Below are 21559 nucleotides of genomic sequence, written 5' to 3' on the forward strand. Positions count from 1 at the left end.
TTCCTGATGCTCACTAGGAAGTGTCTGGATGTGGATTTATTTTTATTCTTGTTGCTTGGCATCTGGAGTGTATTTTCAATCTCAAGATGCATGTCATTTTTCAGTACTGACGCTTGAAATATTGCTTTTTCTCGTTTCCTTTTTTTTTCCTGGAACTTCCTTTATATTTATTTTAGGATCTCTCGATGTATCTTTTACGTCTTTTAACTGTTATTTCATCTTTTTATTTATATCCGTTTTTACTGGCTTCTGGGAAATTCTTCAGTATTCTAATTCGTTGATTCTCTTAGACTGTGTCTAGTCTAGATTTTATTCTATATATTGAGCTTATAATTTTTTTCAAAGAATATATATATATTTTATTGAAGTACAGTTGACATACAACATTATATTAGTTTCAGGTATACAGCATAGTGATTCAACATTTATATATTTTGAAATGATCATCATGACAGATCTAGTAAACATGTCATCATACAAAGTTATTACAATATTATTGACTATTGACCATACTGTACATTACATCCTTATGACCTATTCATTTTATGACTGGAAGTTTGTATCTCTTAATCCCCTTCTCCATTTCACCCACACCCACCCCCCAGCGACCACCAGTCTGTTCTCAGTATCTATGAGTTTGTTTTTGTTTTGTTTTATTTTTTAGATTCCACATAAAAGTGAAATCATATGATATTTGTCTTTCTCTGTCTGCCTTATTTCACTTAGCATAATACCCCCTAGGTCCATTCGTGTTGATGCAATTTGCAAAATTTCATTCTTTTTTATGGCAGAGTAATATTTCCTTGTGTATATATATACCACATCTTCTTTATCCATTCATCTATTGATAGAGACTTAGGTTGCCGTCATATCCTGGCTATTGTAAATAATGCTGCAATGAACACAGGGATGCGTACATCTTTTTGAATTAGTGTTTTTGTTTTCTTTGGAAAATACCCAGAAGTGGAATTGCTGGATGGTATGATAGTTCTATTTTTAATTTTTTGAGGAACTTCCATACTGTTTTCCATAGTGGTTGTAGCAATTTACATTCCCACTAACAGTGTATGAAGCTTCCCTTTTCTCCACATCCTTGCCAACACGTTATTTATTGTCTTTCTGATAACCATTTTGTGAGGTGTGAGGTGATATCTCCTTGTGGTTGTGATTGCATTTTCATGATGATTAGTGATGTTGATTAGTGATTAGAAGATCTTTTCATGTGTCTGTTGGCCATCTATATATCTTCTTAGGAAAAATGTCTATTCAAGTGTTCTTCCCATTTTTTAATTAGATTGTTTTTTTGATATTGAGTTGAGTGAGTTCTTTTTATATTTTGAATATTAACTCCTTATTGGATATATCATTTTCAAATATCTTCTGCCATTTAGTAAGTTGCCTTTTCGTTTTTTTTGATGGTTTCTTTTACTGTGCAAAGCTTTTTAGTTTGATACAGTTCCATTTGTTTATTTTTGCTTTTGTTGCCTTTGCCTGAGAAAACCGATCCAAAAGAATATTACAAAGACCAATGTCAAAGAAATTATTGCCTGTGTTTTCTTCAAGGAATTTTATGGTTTCAAGTTTTACACTTAAGACTTTAATCCATTTGGAGTTTATTTTTGTATGTGGTGTAAGAAAGTGGTGCAGTTTCATTCTTTTGTATGTAGCTGTCCAGTTTTCGCAATACCATTTATTAAAGTGGCTGTCTTTTCTCCAGTGTATCTTCTTGCCTCCTCTGTCATAGACTAATTGACCATATAAGTATGGATTTATTTCTGGGCTTTTTATTCTATTCCGTTGATCTGTATGTCTGTTTTGTGCCAGTACTGTACTGTTTTCATTACTGTAGCTTTGTAGTATAGTTTGAAGTCAGGGAGTGTGATACCTCCAGGGTTTGTTCTTCTTTGTCAAGATGGCTTTGGCTATTTAGGGTCTTTTGTGGTTCTATACAAATTTTGGGATTCTTTGTTCTAGTTCTGTAAAAAAATGCCATTGGTATTTTGATAAGGATTGCATTGAATCTATAGATTGCTTTGAGTGGTATGGACATTTTACAATATTAATTCTTCCATTCCATGAGCACAGTATATCTTTCCATTTGTTGATGTCATCTTCAATTTCTTTCATCAATGTCTCAGAGTTTTCAGAATACAGGTCTTTCACCTCCTTGGTTAAATTTATTTATGAGTATTTCTTCTTTTTGATGCAGTTGTAAATGGAATTGTTTCCTTAATTTCTCATTCTTATTGTTTGTTATTAGTGTATAGAAGCAGAGTTCTGTATATTAATTTTGTATCCTGAAACTTTACTGAATTCATTGTTTAGTTATAACAGTTTTTTTGCTGGATCTTTAGGGTTTTCTATATGTAGTGTCATGTCATCTGCAAATAGTGATAGTTTTACTTCTTTCTTTCCAGTTTGGTTGCCTTTTATTTCTTTTTCTTGTCTGATTGCTGTGGCTAGGGCTTCCAATACTATGTTGAATAAAAGTAGGCAGAGTGGTCATCTTTGTCTTTTTCCTGATCTTGGAGGAAAAGTTTTCAACTTTTCGCTGTTGAATATAATGTTAGCTGCAGGTTTGTGATATATGGCCTTTATTATGTTAAGATATGCTCCCTCTATACATACCTTATTGACAGTTTTTATTATAAATGGATGTTGAAATTGTCAAATGCTTTTTCTGCATCTGTTGAGATGATCATATGATTTTTATTCTTAATTTTATTAATATGATGTATCACGTTTATTTATTTGTGAATATTGAACTATCCTTGCATCTCTGGGATAAATCTCACTTGATCATGGTGTATGATCCTTTTAATGTAATGTTGAATTCAGTTTGCTAATATTTTGTTTAGGATTTTTGCATCTGTGTTCATCAGGGATATTGACCTGTCATTTTCTTTTTTCCTAATGTCTTTGTCTGGTTCAGATAAGTCTTGCCTCATAGAATAAATATGGACACATTCTTTCCTGTTTGAGTTTTGGAATAGTTTGATAAGGGTAGATATTAACTCTTTTTAAAAGTTCTCTTTGGATGATCTATCTGTTGATGTAAGTGGGGTGTTAAAGTCCCAAACTATTATTGTATTGCTGTCAATTTCCCACTTTATGTCCCTTAATATTTACTTTATGTATTTAGGTGCTTCCTTATTGGGTACATATTTACAAGTGTTACATACTTTTGTTGAATTGATTACTTTATCATTACGTAATGCCTTTCTTTATCTTTTATTACAGTCTTTGTTTTAAAGTCTATTCTGTCTGATATAAGTATTGTTACGCCAGCTTCCTTTTTATTTCCATTTACCTGGAATGTCTTTCCATCCCATCACTTTCTGTCTGTGTGTGTCTTTAGATCTGGTGTGAGGGTCTTGTAGGTAGCATATATATGGGTCTTGTTTTTTTTATCCATTCAGCGATCCTTTGTCTTTGATTGGAGCATTTAGTCCATTTACATTTAAAGTAATTGTTGATAGCTTTGTACTTTTTGCCATTTTAGTTGTTTTCTGGTTGTTTTTGTAGTTCTCGTTCCTTTCTTCTTCTCTTGCTCTCTTCCCTTGTGATTTGATAACTTTCATTTGTGTTATGTTTGTATTTCCTTACCTTTATTCCTTTGTGTGTCTATTATAGGTTTTTGTTTTGTGATTACGATGAGGTTCAGATACAATAACGTGTGTTTATAGCAGTCTGTTTTAAGTTGATGCTTGCTTAAGTTTGAGCATGTTCTAAAAGCACTACATTTTTACTTCCCCTCACTTTTAATGTTTCTGATGTCATAGTTTACATCTTTATTTTGTGTATCCCTTAACTAATTATTGTAGATATAGATGGATTTTACTACTTTGTCTTATAACCTTCAACAAGCTATATAGTTGGTTGATCCACTACCTTTTCTGTATGTTTGCCATTACTAGTGAGATTTTTTTTCTTTCATAATTTTCTTATTTCTAGTTTGGCTTTTCTTTTGTGTTTAAATAAGTCCCTTTAACATTTCTTTTAAGGCCAGTCTGTAGTGATGAGCTTCTTTAGCTTTTGCTTGTCTGGGAAACTCATTCTCTCTCCTTCAAATCTGAATGATAACCTTGCTAGGTAGAGTAATCTGGGCTTTATATTTTTTCCTTTCAGTACTTTGATTATGTTGTGCCCCTCTCTTCTGTCCTGTAAAGTTTATGCTGAAAAATCAGCTGATAGTCTTATAGGGTTTACTTGTGTATAACTAGTTGTTTTTTCTCTTGCTGATTTTAAGATTCTCTCTGTAGCTTTAACTTTTGGCATTTTAATTATAATGTTGCTTGATGTTAGTCTCTTTAGGTTCCTCTTATTTGGGACTCTCTGTGCTTCCTGGATTTGATGTCTATATCCTTCACCAGCCGTTATTTCTTCAAGTTGGTTTTCTGTCTTTTTCTTTCTCTCTTCTCCTCCTGGGACACCTAAATGCCAATGTTAGTTTGCTTGATGTTGTCCCTGAGGTCTCTTAAGCTGTTCTTTTTTTTTTTTTAATTCTTTTTTCTTTTTGCTATTTCTGTTGGGTAATCTCATTACCCTGTCTTCCAGATTGCTGATCCTTTTTCTGTGTCATCTAATCTGCTGTTCTTTCCCTCTGGTGTAATTTTCATTTCAGTTATTGTATTCTTCATCTCTGATTGGTTCTTTTTTATATTTTGCATCTCTTTGTTGAAGTTCTTACTGTGTTCATCCATTTTTTTTCCAAGTTTGGTGTGCATCTTTATGACCATTACTTTGAATTTTTATCAGTTACTTTACTTATCTCCGTTTTGTTTAGTTCTTTATCTGAGGTTTTGTCTTATTATTTTGTTTAGAATATGTTCCTATAGCTCATCATTTTGCCTAATCTCTGTGTTCCTATATATCAGGTAGATCAACTACATCTCCTGGTCTTGAAGGGGTGGCCTTGTGGGGCCTGGTGGTGTAATCCCCCCCTAGTCACAGGAGCCAGGTGTTCCAAGTGTGTCCCCTGTGTAGGCTTCATGTGCTCTCTTGTTGTGCTTGAGCCATGATTGATACAGGAGTGCTGATATGCAGGGCTTATCTCCTGGGGTGGTAGTTGCTTTGGAGGGGCTCTGGTGCCGGCTAGGGCCACCCACTGGGTTGGGCAGGGTAGGAGACTCTTTGTAGGGACATTGCCAAAGTATGTCCATAGGATAATGTCTGGGTGGGGTGAGTGGTGCTACTAAGGTAGATGGAGAATGTCAGAGATGATGCCTGTCAGGGTCAGGCCAGCTAGGTAGACCAAGTACAAAAAAAAAGAAAAAGCATCTGCCAGCACTTATGTTCTCAAAGAAAGTTCCAACAGATTTCTGCCCCTCTGGCACACCCTAAAATTAGTCAATGAATCTCCTTCACATATAACCCAGGCACTTTTCAAACTACTGCTTCTGCTTTGGAACTCGGGGCAAGTGAGTTTGTGTGTGTGCCTTTTAAGAGTGGAGTCTTGCTTTCCTCTGGTTCTCTGGCTCTCCTGTACTTAAGACCCACTGTTTTTCAAAGCCTGATGCAAGTTTCCTGGGCTGAGGAGCCCAATGTGGGGCTTGGGCTGCTTACTCATTTGGGAAGATCTCCACAGTTGTGATATCCTTCCCACTTGTGAGTCTCCATGCTGGGATGTCTCCACGCATACTACCCATCTTGATGTGGCTTTTTCTTTATATCTTTAGTTGTGGAAAATCTGTTCTGCTAGCCCCCCAGGTCTTTCTCAGTGATAGGTGTTCTATATGTAGTTGTAATTTTGGTGTGTCCATGGGAGGAGGTGAGCTAAGGATCTTTCTAATCTGCCATCTTGATCTAACTCTCAATATATTTTTATTTCAGAAGTTCTGATTGGTTCTTTTTCTATCACAATTTTATTTCTGGCTGCTTTGTTTCATATTTTCATATCTTTTTTTAGGAATATTATTTCCTCCTCTGTCTCTTGGTAGAGTCTTAACCTACTTATTTTAAATTCCTTTTCATATTCTCTTATTGTTTTCATTTTTTATGGAGTGGATTGCTATTCCAATTGTTAATTTTATTGGCTGTCTTTCCTAGTGTTAATTTTGGACATATGTTTTATAATTTTGAGATTGTTTTATAATAATTTTCAGGCTTATGTGGAATAAGAAGTTTTATTATATTTTATGTTTATTTACTTCCACACTAACCACTTTCTGACTCACAGTTTTGTAGTTGCCACTGTGTTTCCCCTTCCAGAACTAGGTCTTATATTGGTTCCTTGGGGCTCCTGCTCCTGTGATATTGATGATATTTTAAATCCTGTCTCTGAGCCAATGACTGGTGTTGCTAGGTCTTGGTGGTGAGACATGTGTGTATCTTCTGCCTCCCTAAGAGAATAGAGCTTTTGATAAGCACTTGCCCCATGCAACAGTTGGAAGTTGTATTTTCTGCCTCTTCTAAGTCAATGGTTTTTAGCAGGGCCTGGCCCTCATCTGCTACCTCACTTTGGAATTGTGCTGAATTCTGGGTATCCCATTGGAGCTGAACTCCAGGTTGTCTCTGCCTGCATCTAGGAGCTGGGACAGCATCCACAGCTTCAGTTCCATCACCACTCTGCATTTATTTTCTACTTCTGGTTCTTGAAGATGACTGAAAGTACATCCCTACCTTATTTATGCCTGTCTCATTCCTTAGGGAAAAGCTTTCAACCAGATATTGGTGAGAAAAAGATAGGTGCTTTGATGTTTGTTGTTCAATGTGTTATTCCTCTCAGAGATTTTTTTTTTTTGAGGAAGATTAGCTCTGAGCTAATATCCACAGCCAATTCTCCTCTTTTTGCTGAGGAAGATTGGCCCTGAGCTAACATCTGTGCCAATCTTCCTCTATTTTATATATGGTACACTTGCCACAGCATGGCTTGATAAGCAGTGTGTGATGCACACCTGGGATCTGAACCAGTGAACCCTGGACCGTGGAAGTGGAGTGCACAAACTTAATTGCTGTGCTTCCAGGTTGGCCCCCTCTCAGAGATTTTTTCTAGAAAAATATAAATGCTAGATATGGTACTGTATGCATCAATGATGTGGTAATTGTGGACATTTTGGCTCTTTTGGCGATTCTTCATGTTTCTAAAGTTATCCCACATACTAGATAGAATTATACCTATTTATCCCTGACCTTCACTTCCTCTTTCTTACTTTTTAAAAAAATTCTTTATAGAATCCACATATATTTATAGACTCAAGGGTAGAATTTATTACTAAGCCGTTTCACGCATGCCATGGCCCTGGAATTTCCTCATTTCTTTTTTGATTGTGTTGATCAGTATGGCCTTGAGGCACTCTCCTTCCTTCTTTGTGTTCTCTTTCTTTCTATACTATTCCCACCCTCCACAAGTCTGCTGCTTGACCTGTTTCTCAGAAAACTCATTCTCTCTCTCAACTTTACATATCACCTGTTTTAAATGACTTTCAAATCCACATCTCCAACATGGAAAGAGACGACCCAAGAACAAGTGACGGATATGACAATGATTGCTTAATGCGGGCCAGGCTTAGGTACTATGCTAAATGTTTTCACACATTCATTCACTTGGTCCTGCAGAAGCACCATGAGGTGTAAGGATTGTTATTATCCATATTTTACAGATAAAAGGGCTCAAGCTTAGAGAGTTAAGTAAATAGCTGACCTAATTTGTTTGAGATCAAGGTGACTGCCAGGGCTCAGGACTCTCAGTTTTTAAAACCAAGAAAGTCCCAGGCAAGCTGGGATGAATTGGTCTCCTGAGGCCTAAGGTCTATGAATCGGAAGTGGTGAAGCCTGAGCTTGAACCCAGGCCCGCTAGAACCTAAAGTCTTTGCTCTTCACCATGATGTTACATTGTCTTGATTAGAACAAAGTAGAAAAAAAGAGACTGATTCAGAGAGGAAGTAGAAGGTAAAGATATGAAAGAATTCATGGAGGGGAAATACCATTTCCTGGAAGGAATTTTGTCAAGGGAAATTGTGCTTTGTCAGGAGTTAGGAGACCTGAATTCTGGTTCCCGTTCATTTGCAAACCCCAGTGTTGAGTTGAAGAAATCACGTCCATCCCCGTGGTTCTGTTTCCTCACCTGTAAAATGAGGGGCTAACAAGAAGACAACTCCTAAGATTGTTTCCATCTTTAAAACTGATTATTTGAAACTGTCCCTTAAATATAAACTCTCTGAAACCATTTCATAGCCCATAAATATTAACTAGCTTTTACAGGTTCATAAATCTGAAAATAGATGCCAGGATTTACAATATTTCATGATTTTGCTCAAATTTCTGGATTTAGCTCTTTAACGTGAGTATTTCCGAGCACAGTAAAATTCCATTGTAACAGTTTAACAGTTTTGGCCTTTAATTTATTTTATTTAATTTGTGGTAATTAACTTGATGATGTTTTCGTTGATGTCTTTAACTGTTTATATAATGTCCCAAACATCTCAGCAGGAACTGCTTTGTAAATCAAGTTTTGACTCTTTATTGTTATTTATAAAATGTTAATGGCTTCTGTTTAAGGCATGTGTGATTCATAGCCGAGAGAATGTACTTTTATGACAGTACTGTTTTAATCTGTGAAAAATCACAGAAAAACAAGAGTCACAACATGCCGCAATAATCATTGAAGGCGTAACACCATGCATTGTCATGGGAATCTTCATGAGATATTCTGAAAGCATTTCTGGTAGCATGTTTAAGAATAAGGCACTATTACCTATTTTTGGTCCTGCACACATGTGTTCTGATATGGTTCTAGCCAAAAGTTACCCCAAATAAAATTTATGATACAGCATAACTTCTAGTATTTTTAACATCTCATTCAAGATAAGCCTCGTTCTCCCCATTACCTCCACCACTGCCATTTCTGTCATCATCTTAAGGTTGAATTCAAAGACTGAATGGGAATTTGAGGTGAGAAAAATGTGCAATAGAGTGGGCTTTTCTGAAACCAGTTTGTGTGTGTGTGTGTGTGTGTGCATGCGTGTGTATGTGTGATTATCATTCATTTTAGGCAAAAGCAATTAGCTCCTTTTCTCATTTAGATAATTATGGTCTTTCTATCAAGATAACTAGGTGCATAAAATTAAACAAGCAAAGCCCATGAGCCATACTGCAAAAAATCATGATAATCATGGAAAATGTAGTAGTAGTGATATTTTTAAATAAATATTAAGAGCTGTATGAAAACTAAGCAGATTGTAATAGTTCAGAACTTCCTTAGAAGAATTCAAATCAACTGCTTTTTATGGGGCTACTTATTGCTTGGCTAGCCATGCGCTCAGCCTTATGGAAGACATAAAAGAAATGTTAAAAACGAATTCCTGCCCTAGTGGGACTTACAGTCTAGCACAGATGTTGGCTTTTAACAAAGCTCTGTGTTTCTTATTTCTTTTGAGGAAGCGTAAGAAGAGGAGAAATGAAACTACTTGTAATGATAAGGGTAGTGTTTTCAGAGTTTTAATAGGTTACTTTGAAAAACTAATAAACATTAAAATTTAGCTAAATTTAAATTGATGTATAATGTGAAAAGTGCACAATCCCTAAGTGTACAACTCAAGGAACAGTCACAAAGAGAGCATGCCTATAGAACCACCATCTGATAAATAGAGCATTGCCAGCGCCCTGGAGGCTTTCCTTGGGCCCCCCTCAGACACTTCACCCTTTCCCCAAAGGTCACCATTACCCTGTTTTCTAGTACCATTAATAAGTTTTGCCTGTTTCTGAACTTTGTATTAATGAAAACATATAGTATGTCCTCTTTATGCTGGCTTCTTTCTCTCAAGATGATGTGTGTGAGAATCAGTTCTGTCTTTGTGTATAGCAGTTCATTCTCACTGCTGTGAAACATTCAATTGAGTGAGTAAACTGCAATTTGTTTATCTCTCCTACTGTAAGTGGACATTTGGGTGGCCTCCAGTTTTTAGCAGTTATAGAATAGTGCTGCTATGATCATTCTTACATGTGTCTTTCAGTGCACATTATAAAGTGTTTCTGTTGGGATGGTGAAGCTAGGTCATAGTTAGGTATAGATTTAGGTTTTGAAGATAACTGCCAAATAGTTTTCCAAAGATTACCAATTTATACTCTGACAGGCAGTATATGAATATTCCAGTAGCTTTAGATCCTTGTCAACACTTAGTATTTTGTTGAAGCCTTTTGTTTGGATGTGTGGTACTTGTGGTTAACTTTGTATTCCCTTGAAGACCAATAAGTTTTGAGCATTTTTTCACATGCTGGTGTCCTATTTTGAAATCCCTTTGGAAAATGTCTATTGCAATCATTTGCCTAGTTTTATATTAGATTGTCTGTCTTTTTCATTGATTTGTAAAAGTTATTTATATTGTATACGTTATCTTTGTGCTTATAATTTTGGAAGATACAGGGACTAAATTTCAGTATTTCAATTCCTTCCAGTAATTGATTTCTCTTCTAAGTATGGCTCTATCTGACATGGATTGCTTCCTTTTTCCTCCAAATTACTCCATTTAAACTATGTAGAATGATAGTCTTATCTCGCCAACTCCAGCCCATTATCTCCTGTTGGTAATCTTTGGTTCTCAGTGGCCTTTGATGTACATGTTCATGTATTGCCAAATCCTACTTTATACATCTTTACAATCAAAACCCTAAGATAAGGTCACAGGAAAACACCATAACTTATTGACTGTGGCTCAGAAGGACTAGTTTTCTTTTACACATTGAGGCAAAAGTGAAAAATTAGTATATTTTAGCTAAAAAGAGTATTTGAAAGAATTTTAAAGTACAATGTTAGCGTCTTGTCAGTTTGACATCCCTTTTTAATGACTTAAGAACTGAAATTAATAGCTATTAAATGAAATTCATAGCTTTCTTTTGTGATTTAAAAAGTTAAATATTTTTATGTAAAACCAGCAATATTTGGGATCTCTTAATTAGTGTCAGTGACCATGCAAGCCCACAAGGAAATAGAACATCTATTTTATGCAATAATCGAATCTTACATTCAGAAGATACCTATGAAACCATCAGCTAAGCTTCTCTAATCCTGTAGCATTGGGGTTGGAATGGGTGGGAGTGATGGGGTGGTACAGGGACAGGCTCTGAGACCCTCTTCAATCAGAACAGCCAGGCTTTCATCTATTGCCCTCATTGACTTCTAAGAAACAGTCCCTTTAAACATAGATTGAAGCCGCTCTTTTAAAAATTATGTGTCTGTTTTAAATCTTGACTTATAGACAAGGAGGTGGAATTCAGTGAGGTTAAGTGATTTGGCCATGATCACATACTTTGGCAGTGGCAAAATCAGGACTGAAATCCAAGTTTGCTCTCTCTACAGTGGTCTGAAACTCTGATGTTTGTGTCAGCTGGAGCAATATCCTAATGATTCAATTATGTCTTTTTCCTTCCCACTTCCTAGCTCTGAGAAATATTAACCCTAGTTAATTAGAGAATCAGAGAGAGGTTTCTGCATCGGGAAAGGAGTGTTACTCCACGTGCTTGCCATTGTTGCACGTGTTACCCCAGGATCTCAGCTTACCTGATATTGATGGTCATGAATTCATAGAGTACCTTCTTTCCAACTCACTTTATGACTCTCTAATTTGGTTCATAATTTTAATTAGGCAATTATAAATTTTCTATTCTCCTATCGTTTGTTATCCCTTTTTACCCATTATAGATGTCTAATATTGGCCCTGTTATATTGGACCTAGTTAGGACTTGTTCTGTTTTGTTTTCTTTATCTGCTCTCCTTTCTCTTTTCTCATTCCTATTGTTTGGTGCCAGCATATCTGATGTCTCTGGTCAGAGGGACAAGGAGATTTGGCAAAAAAGAAGTCAGTCAGGAAGCAAATCTGGAAAATGACCTAAAGGCCTTTGTTGACTTGGAAGAGAAAAAGTGGAGGAGGGCTCACACTTATCAGAGAATGGAAACAGTGACAAGCACAAAACCTGAGAGGGAGGCCCTGGTGGCCAAGGGTTGAGAGGCACATGAGGTGGATTGCAGCCAGAGGCCTGACTGGAAGAGACCAAGCCTAGCTGACTTTCCTGGATATACTGCTCCTGTGTTCCAAAGAACAGAAGAAAGTGGAGAGGGACAGGAGAGAGGCAAGAACTCTTAACCATGGAGGGAAGATAGTTTTTGAGATTTGCGACCAGTTAGCATTGCATACAAAAGCAAAGAGATAATAGATTTTAGAAACTAATGGGGTCTTTGAGGTCTTCTTGTCCAACAATTTTATTTTGCAAATGAGAAAAGTAAGGTGAAGAGAAGTCAAAGCAAGCCCCTTGGCTCAGTTCTGAGTGGAGCTGTGGATGCCAGTTCCATACTTTTCATCTATATTTACTCAGTTGTGTGAGAAAGAGCCCAGGGCAAGAGGCTAGGTTTTATTCTAAAGGCAGTCAGAAGTCAAGGAAAGGAAATGATATGATCTGATACACATTTAAGAAGATGACTCCTTCTGCTATGTGGAGAATGGATTGGAATAGGGTAGGAGTGGAAATCAAGAGAGCAGTTAGGAGACTATTTCAGCATTCCAGGAATGAGGTAATTATGGCTGGGAAAGGGAAGATGTGGAGAAGCAGATATATTTTGAAGTTAAAATGTAGAAGACTTGATGGATTGAATGTGGTAGGTAAAAACAGAGGAGGAGTCAAAGGTTTATGGCTTGAACAACTGTGTGGATATAGGTACAAGTTAGAACGTGGAGAAGTGGGGAGGGAGTGAACATGTGATTGAAGGTTAGGAGGGTTCAGGTGAAGGGACAGTGAGGAGAAAATCTGAGGTAGAAAATGAAGATTTGCTGTCATTCACCTCATATCAACTGCTGAAACTGCCTTTCTGGATCCCTTGACTATGACCTGTTTCCCTGAGTCCTACTGAAAACCATAGGGCAGTTCTTTGCCACCAGGTTACTTAATTATACAGGCTGGCATGATAAAGTCTTATCAGTCGTCTGCTTTGGAAGGACAAGCTAAGGAGATAAGGTAGAGAAATACTGTTTCCACTTCTGTTTGCCTCTTATCCATATAATGGAAATAGAAATCCTTAGTGTTCCTGTAACCCAATTAAGGAGAACCTTAAGTTGCATCTACTGGAGGAGAAAGGGTGAAAGAACTTTTTCACAAATATGCCCAAGGAGACATTAGAGGGGCATCCCTGTCTAGCATGCTGTTGCCATAATTACTCATTCTACAAATATTTTCTGAAATCTTTCTACATGCTAGATCCCCTTCAAGACATTGGAAATATAGCAGGGAAGAAAACAATGTCCTTGCCTTTATGGAGGTTACATCCCAGAACACTGGTTAAATCAGTACACTGTTCAAAAATTTTCAATGATTTGTTGCCCATTTCAGCAGCATAAAATCCAACCCTCTGCTTAAATCAGACAGAGTCACTACTTGCTGTCCCCCAAACCACGTGTGTTCTTACCTCTTTGTGTTTGCTTGTGCTGTTTCCCTCACCTGCTTCCTTCTCTGTTCCTCTCAAGTCAGCCACTCTGACCCACTTGGGACTGATATTCAGTACCATAGGGGTTTGCTGGCCAGCATCCAGTTCTAACTACTTGATGCCTGTGCTGAACCAGTTATTCAAAATTTCGCTATTACCCCTGCACCCACCCTTCCAGGTGTAGCTGTGTCTCTCTTGAACCCATTTGTAGGTTGCTTTCTCAGCACTGAGTGATCTCATCTTCGTTTGAACTCATGGCACTCATAGGTTTATATTATTTCACAAAGCTCGCAGACTTTCTTGTGACATCTGGCATACGCTTGTTTGCATTTTATTTTAAAAATTTGGCAACGCTTTTGCCTTTTCTTCCAGAATAGATCACATGCCCCTTGCACAACTCAGACACTAGATATGCACTTATTAATTGATCAGTGCATGAGAAGGGACTCAGCATCTCCTGACTGTCTGCTGGGGAGGAACCTTATCTGCTCTTATGCTGTGTCAGTGTGCTCATCTTTAAGCAATCCCATCCTCCAGGGCCTTCTTCCACCCCCTGCTCCTGTCTCAGAGCCATCCCTTAGCACCTCGGGTTTGTGGGGGCATTACCATGCCAGCACCCCTTAGGATGCTTGGCTAGTTTTTCACAATAAAAGGACAGTGGGATGTCCTGCTTGCCAGCCAATTTAATGCAGGCTGACACTCCTGGCACACTGAATTAAGGTGGAGGAGCCAACCGCCCCAGAGAAGAGTCCATTTTTATGGAGATTAAAACAAGAAAATGACAGAGCGCAAAACACCTTTATTTTCTTCTTATGTTGAAATGGAAAGAAGACAGTAAATAAGCCAGACCAGAAGATAAGTTCTGATTGTTAATTGCTAAGGGAGGTACAGTGTTTTAATTTATCCCAGTTCATTTGTAGAACTAGGCAGACGAGGTACATGTTCTGTGCTCTTGCTCATGGTATAATGCTGACAATTTGAGAATTAATCATTTTTTGGGTGTTCCAGATTTGTTATTTTAAAACTGCAACTGCGATAGTGTTTTTTTCCCCCTCTGAGTAGAAGCTGAGGAAAAGCGTTGTACCCTTTTTATCTAAGAGCATGTGGCTACAGAGTCATGACTTCCATAGGGCAAAGCTGCCTTATGGATTTACTCAAATAATCCTCAAATTGTTTAAAGCAGGTCTTGAATACTTCATCACAGTTTGATAGTCTAGTCAGCTAACTGAACAACTATACTTAGAGTTTTAGTACAAGAGGCTCCTTGGGGCTCTGTAAAGCATTTAATATTCCTGTTTCTAATTATAAAGCTGTGTAAACATGCAGTAGTATACATTGGTGTAACTGATTCCCTGGCTGTAGGGGCAACATTTGATTCATTTTGGATAATCCTTTGGATAATGATAATTTCAAATGTAGGAGGAAGGGCTTAGCTCAATCAACCCATAAATCAGCCTTTCATTGAGCACTTCCAGAATGCCATGTACTGAGCTGGGAACCATGGAAGTTGAAATGTAAGGCAGGGGTTCACTCCTCCAACTGAACATTTAAATCTTTTGGGAAAGTTTAAAAAATGCAAATGCCTGGACACCACTCTAAACTTTAACCCCCTTCCTCTTCAGGCAATTCTAATAGCCATCCAGGGTTGAAGACCAATGGTATAAAGTATAGTTTAGTTTTCAAGGCACTTAGAGTCTAATTGGGAATATAGGACTTCTATTTATATCTATTATTTTATCTTTTTAGCCACTTAAACAGAGCATATGATAAGTTTCAAGTGAGAGCATATACAACATAACTACTGTGTTAAAGGGAGGAGGAGATCACTGGAGGCTGGGGGTGATCATGAAGGAGGTAGGATTTGAACATATGCTTTAAGAATGGGTAGGATATAAATAAACATAGTTGTGAGAACAGGGCATTCTGAGTAGAAGACGAGCATAAACCTAAGCTCAAGTGAGTAAGCTCAAGGCAAGAGTGTGTAAGCCATGTGCCAGGTATTAATTGGATATTAGTTGGAAAATAGTGAGAAATCAGAAGGGCCTGCATAGAGACTTGGGCCCAAAGATCTGGATCTGAATTCTGTACATTCCACTAAATAACTGCTTACATTAATAAGTTATTTCACTTCTCTGAGCTCCAGTTTCCACATCTGCCAAAGGTAGGACAATAGTTTCTATCAGGTTTTTTGGAACTGGTAAGGTAATATGTATACAAGCACTTGATAAACCACAGAGCCCTCCTCATTGCTAGCTATTGTTATTCTTGTGTTTTGGAGGGGAAGGCAGTGAAGCTTTTAGAGCCAGAGGAGTGATGTATAAAAGTGTTGATCATTCATCTGGTTTCTTCATGAGTGAGTGAAAGAAATAGCTGAAAATAAATATTCATCATCACCATTTACTTAATGTGATTGTGTTTAGTGACTTGGAGTCCAATCTTCAAAAAAGGAAGATCACCTTAACTGCCCATCATGGCTGCTGCAGGGGCTCTGCCTGGTAAAGCAGAATGTGAGTATCTACACTTATGTAATAACTCAATGCACAATACAGGACACTCCAACAGCTTTAAGGAAACTTTTCTATTAATTATTAACCCTCAGAGTGCTAAATTTATTGGCATACCTTGTAAGAATTCATCTCATTCCCTTTATTTTAATATAACCAACTTTGGAGAGATCTATGGCAACTTTTAACTTAGTGTGCTATTCAATATGGTATCCACTAACCACGTATGGCTATTCAGTGCTCGAAATGTGGCTAGGGAAACTAAAGAACTGAATATTTAATTTTAATTTCAATATAAGAGCTGATAATTCAGTTATTGGAAAACTTTTAAGCATGTTTGGAGCAACTTGGGTATGTGAATCTACTTTTTCAAGCAGACATTTTGCAAAATCTAAATACAGATCAAGTATTTCTGATAAAAATGTAGCATCTGAATTGAGATGCAAAATACATACAGGATTTTGAAGACAGAACAAAAAAGAATATAAAGTATTTCATTAATTTTTAATATCGATTAATGTTGAACTGATAATATTTGGATATATTTTTGTTTAAATAAAATATTCTATAGTAATTAATTATTGTGTTATTAAAATTAATTTCACCTCTTTCACTTTCAGAAGTGTGACTACTAGAAAATTTTGAATTAAATATGCAGCTCACATTATATTTCTCTTAGAGCTGATCTGCATTTGGCAACACTACAAATAATCTTAAATTTAGGTTTAGGTAGTATAATATAGTGCTGCGTATAGAGCTGGGATTATTAAGATTTCCAGTTCTGCTACACACCCTTGGCTCTTGTGACCCAAGGTAGTAAATGATAGGCCAGCTGGCTTTTGTCCTGGGCTAAAACTAGCGCACTGTGTGGATCACTTTAACTGTTTTTCTATTTGGATAATACAGCACGTTTTTCAAGATGGAAAGGGCAGAAAGGGAGGAAGATCCAGGAAGTGGAGGAGGAAGAATGTTCTCTAGTTTTTTGCCTTTGGGTTGTGTCCACAATTACTTAAATTATATTCGAGTCTTGATACTATGAACTTGGAATTCCCCTATATCTCCTTGGCAACCTAACCTACTCTGAGAAATATTAATGTAGAGAGATTTTTTTGTTGGAGAGTACATTGTAAAATCTTCCTGAAGGATGTAGGAAACCTATTAGTCATTTGTTGTTGGCAAAGAGGGTAAGACACTTTGCTAAAGGAGGGATAAAGAAAGGAGGGAAGTGAGGAAAAGTGTGTCTATAAGAGAAAACTCAACAGAATGCTTTTAAGTTGGAACTGAAGAGTTGGGTCTTAATGCAGGATGTGTGTTGGAAAAAAATTGTTGAATATAGGTTTTAGGAGATGATAGCATGTGCCACTTGAAATTTGGGTTTTACTTGGTTTTTAAATTCTTTTTGAAAAGAAATTAGAAATAAATTATGTTTTCTTCACTTATATGTAATGGAATTGAATGTAAACTATTTTATTTGAGGTTTCCCTTTAAAGAACTTCTATTCACTTTCTAGCATTCACAGCAATTTGCCCTAGAACTAATCAAGTGATCTTAGTCCCAGCTTCCCTCTCCTGCTTCTCCTCTCTAGGCTTTTCCCCTCTCCTAACCCTTCCCTTCATCTGAACTTGCTTTGAAAAGATCTTTCTGCACATGCACTAATATTCAAATCTTTATTTTTTACTTGTCTGGTGTGTGTTTGTTATTTTGAGCCAAGGAATTTTTTCCTACAAAATAAAACTTAGGAAGAGCTGAAGTATGTAAAACAGATAAGGTCTGAGTTGCTCTGATTGAAAGAAGAAAGAACCCCCAAGGCACGTGAAATTGATGAAGCACAATTTTAAAACCACTGCCATAGTCTGGATTTGATTCACTGTGTTATTTCTCTTGGGATATTTCTGTTTCAAATCTTATCTCTAATAATACAGTGTTAAGTCCTCTATCTTTAAAGGGAAATTCATACATTAGTGAGCTGGCAGTAGGGGGTGTTGGTGATTTATGTTGGCCTCTACCACAGCACGTATCTCACTGAATGATGTGGCATTTATTGACAATTTTTTTCTGGTATTAGGCTCTAACCACCTGGAAGGCAGGGATACAGAGTGTCTTATTTATTTCAGCACATTTAGCACCAAAATAGCAATCTGGGACTTAGTAGGTGCTTAACGAACATATGCTGAACTGAGTCTCATTGAGACTGAGGTAAGGCTTCCCTAACACCTCTGAAATCAAATACACAGTTAGGTGCCTAAACTTCGACTATATAGGCAAGGAAGGCCTTAGCCAGGTGGCTGTACATCTTTGTTCAGGATATCTTAGTAAATTTTTGTGAAGTCTCTGAAGAATGCAGCCTGTTACAGGAAGGATGGAAACCCTCCGAGTAAGGCCAGTTATTTTTGTTATGGTTATAAAAAACATTTGTTAGTCCCTGCATCTTTTTGGACACAGAAAAGATTTGCTCAGTGATTACAATCAAGAGAAGGCCAATGGCTGGTGATGTGTCACAGTTCCTGTCTTCTGGTTTCTTCACTTCGGAGGTTTACTAGAGCAATTATACAGACCCTATAAAGCATTAAGAGAAATCAATCATAATAGCATTAAACTGGTGATATGTGAAGACTGAGTTTTTAAAAAATATATAAAATAAATGTAAGAAAATACTTTAGGCTAGCGAAATCATTTGGCATTAGAGATTCATTTCCTTTCCCCAGGGAAATGTTAGTATTTGCACTCATGTTTTAGATAAGTTTAATACGACTATTTCAACCTCTTCATGAACTTTACCATAAAAAATTTGTTATTGCTTATAATGTTTTTTTTATTGCTTTTCGGGGATTTAGTAACTTGGAGAATCCAAAATATGAAGAGATTTTATTATTTGCAAATGTATTAATTAATTAGTTTTGGATAAAAAGAACTATAATAAGACCAGATTCATTCAAACTAATTTAGAAAGTTGAAATTTATCTTTGTGCTATTGAAAAAATGAGGATTGACTAATGAAATTAATTATATACACACTCTTGGGGAATAATTTAGCCCAATAATAATAATAACTACAGTAATAATAATTGCTCACATTTATGGAAGGCTTATTATGTGCCAGGCGCTATGCTCAGTGCTTTGTGGCCAAGTCCAACTGAATCCTCACAACAACTCTGTGTGAGATATATTATTATTACTATCCTCATTTTACAAATGAGAAAACTAAGGCTTTAGACAATAAAATAAGGTTCAGGAATTCAAGACCAAAGACTATGACTCAGGAATGAGAGCTATGGGTATGTATTTGCAAATAAACAAAGCCTTAATTATAAGTTTTTTTTAACAGAGAAGGAGCAGACCTTGACAACTTCCTCTTAATAATTGAATTTATAATGTGCACTTGGATGTATAAAAGCTGATGCTTATGTACTTACCCCATTGTGAACAAAGAAACAGAAGCCTCAAAGATTATTAACTGGATGGATTCTTAACGTCAAAGTTGTTTAATTTCTTATAATTTTAGACTGAGTTTGTTGAATATATACATATCCTTGGAAATTATAAAAATAAGAAACACGCTCTAGCTTTGCCTTTTCTAAGGCATTGAGATATGAGTCATCTTGTGCTACTTTGAGAATTTAACTCTTTGGTTCAAAGACTAATTTTTAGTTCCAGGAGAACATCAGAACAGCTGCCTCAGCATCTTAAATGACAATGAGGGTTCAGGATTTCAGACTTGGAGTTGATGTGTTGACATGCCTTCAGTGGAGCCATTTCAGAATCTGTGCAAAATTGTTCTCTTCTGGTGATGGCTGCCTTTCTCTGCCCCTTTAATAACAATCCCAAGGCTTTGCTCTGTTCAAGAATCTCATGGCTTGACTGTGTGGGCTCACTGTGGCAGTACCTTGGTAAGTCAAAACCTACTGTACTTGCCAGCTCCCCGAAGGCCATTAGGGGTGCCAGAGTGGACATAAGCTCCTCCACAGTTCACAGGCAGCAGATGGCTCTTGGGGATGGGGAAAATCAGACATACTGGTCAACAAGGAGCCCAGGTAGGAAGAAAATGCTACTTTGCGAATTTAACTCCTCTGTCAAAGGCTAATTTTTAGTTATGAAGGGGAAAATCAGAACAGCTCTATCAGTACATTAAATTACAATAAAGTTGCAGAATTGCTGTCTTGAAATGAAAGTGTTCTAGTCCGTTCAGGCTGCTATAACAAAATATCATAACATGGGTGGCTTATAAACAACAGAAATTTAATCCTTACAGTTCTGGAGCCTGGGAAGCCCTAGATCATGGTACTGGCAGATTTGGTGTCTGGTGAGGGCCCGCTTCCTCACTGGTGGACGTCTTCTCACTGTAGGCTCACATGGTGGAAGAGGCTACCCAGCTTTCTGGGGTCCTTTTTATAAGGGCACTAATCTCAATCACGAGGGTGCCACTCTCATGACCTAATCACCTTCCATAGGGCCCACCTCCCAATACCATCACACTGGGCGTTGGGTTTCAACAAATGAATCTTGGAGGGGACACATATATTCAGTTTGTAGCAGAAAGTGTTGATGAAATTCGAATATTTCACTAGAGTGACCAGGAAAACCTCAGAGGAGTGTCTGGGACTCACAAGGTATTCATGGCATCAAGAAAAGCAGCAGATATATATAGAAAAAAGCAGGGACCAATTCAGGAGACCAGTGCCTGTGCAGACTCCCAGAATGACTGACTTTAGAGGGCACTCAGGCCCTCTGCATCTTGGAGCTTAGCCTGTAAACAAAGACTAGATCATCTCTAAGGTCTTGTTTGGAATGAAGATGTGATGGTTTGTGTAAAGCTACATTTTCACCAAAAACCAGTGATTTAATTGTTTCACATATTAATAAATTATACTCTTTGTCATATGTCTGACACAAGGCAATATTGTAATTATAAGTAATAATAAGGGAGGTTTGATTAGTCAGAAGGAGGGGACTAAGGGAAGAAAGATTGTCATGAGAGGAGGAAAAAGAGGACAAGTTGTGGAGTCACACCTCAGAACAGCTCACTACCTTTCCTCTGGGTAGAAGCCTCCTCAAAGTAGATTTAGGATTTAGTTGAAACTTGATGAAACAGACAATTTTAATTCCTGAACATGTTATGGCTTTGAACGGTGAAATTTATATGAACGATTTTATCATTGACGTGTGACTTTGAGATCTATCTGTACAAAGAATATATACACTTCTCCAGAAGTATATGTATGAAGTCTTGACAACTATTTTTTATTGGAAAAAAGAAAAAAAATGCACCAATCAGTATCCTTAGAAATATGTAGACAGCCCTGAATGTAGGGGAAATACAGTGGCAATGTGGGAGCACAGGGAGATTTGAGAGATTTGAGTTTGGTAATAACTTAGCATTTTCCATAGATAAGAGTGGAAGGAAGGACAGAGCTAGAGAGCAAGGGGAGATGTTGTTCTTTCTAAGATAACTACAGAGTGACAATTACAATTGCCAGTGGTGGAACACCTTAGTAGATTCTTCTTCTTCTAACCTAGCACTTTTACGGTAGGCTAGAGTCCAGTCATTCTTGTCTTTCATTTCATTGCCCCAAAGTAAGAGTTGCTTGTGGCCCATGAGTCCACATGGGAAAAAGCAAGGAGAAGTTTTGTGAAGGAATGAAGAGAG

General features: G+C 37.1%; 1 protein-coding gene across 5 annotated transcripts in view; it reads left to right on the forward strand.

Moving 5' to 3' along the window:
• Positions 1–21559, forward strand: part of IQCM (IQ motif containing M) — a 417125-nt gene that overhangs the window by 60274 nt on the left and 335292 nt on the right. For all 5 annotated transcript variants that reach the window (XM_070257817.1, XM_070257806.1, XM_070257801.1 and 2 more), the window contains one exon: positions 15832–15918. In XM_070257817.1, the coding sequence (XP_070113918.1) occupies positions 15882–15918 (37 nt within the window). In that variant the 5' untranslated portion in view covers positions 15832–15881. The remainder of the gene's footprint in view (positions 1–15831; positions 15919–21559) is intronic.

This window comes from Equus caballus, chromosome 2 (assembly GCF_041296265.1).
Source record: "Equus caballus isolate H_3958 breed thoroughbred chromosome 2, TB-T2T, whole genome shotgun sequence".
Lineage (NCBI taxonomy): Eukaryota > Metazoa > Chordata > Mammalia > Perissodactyla > Equidae > Equus > Equus caballus.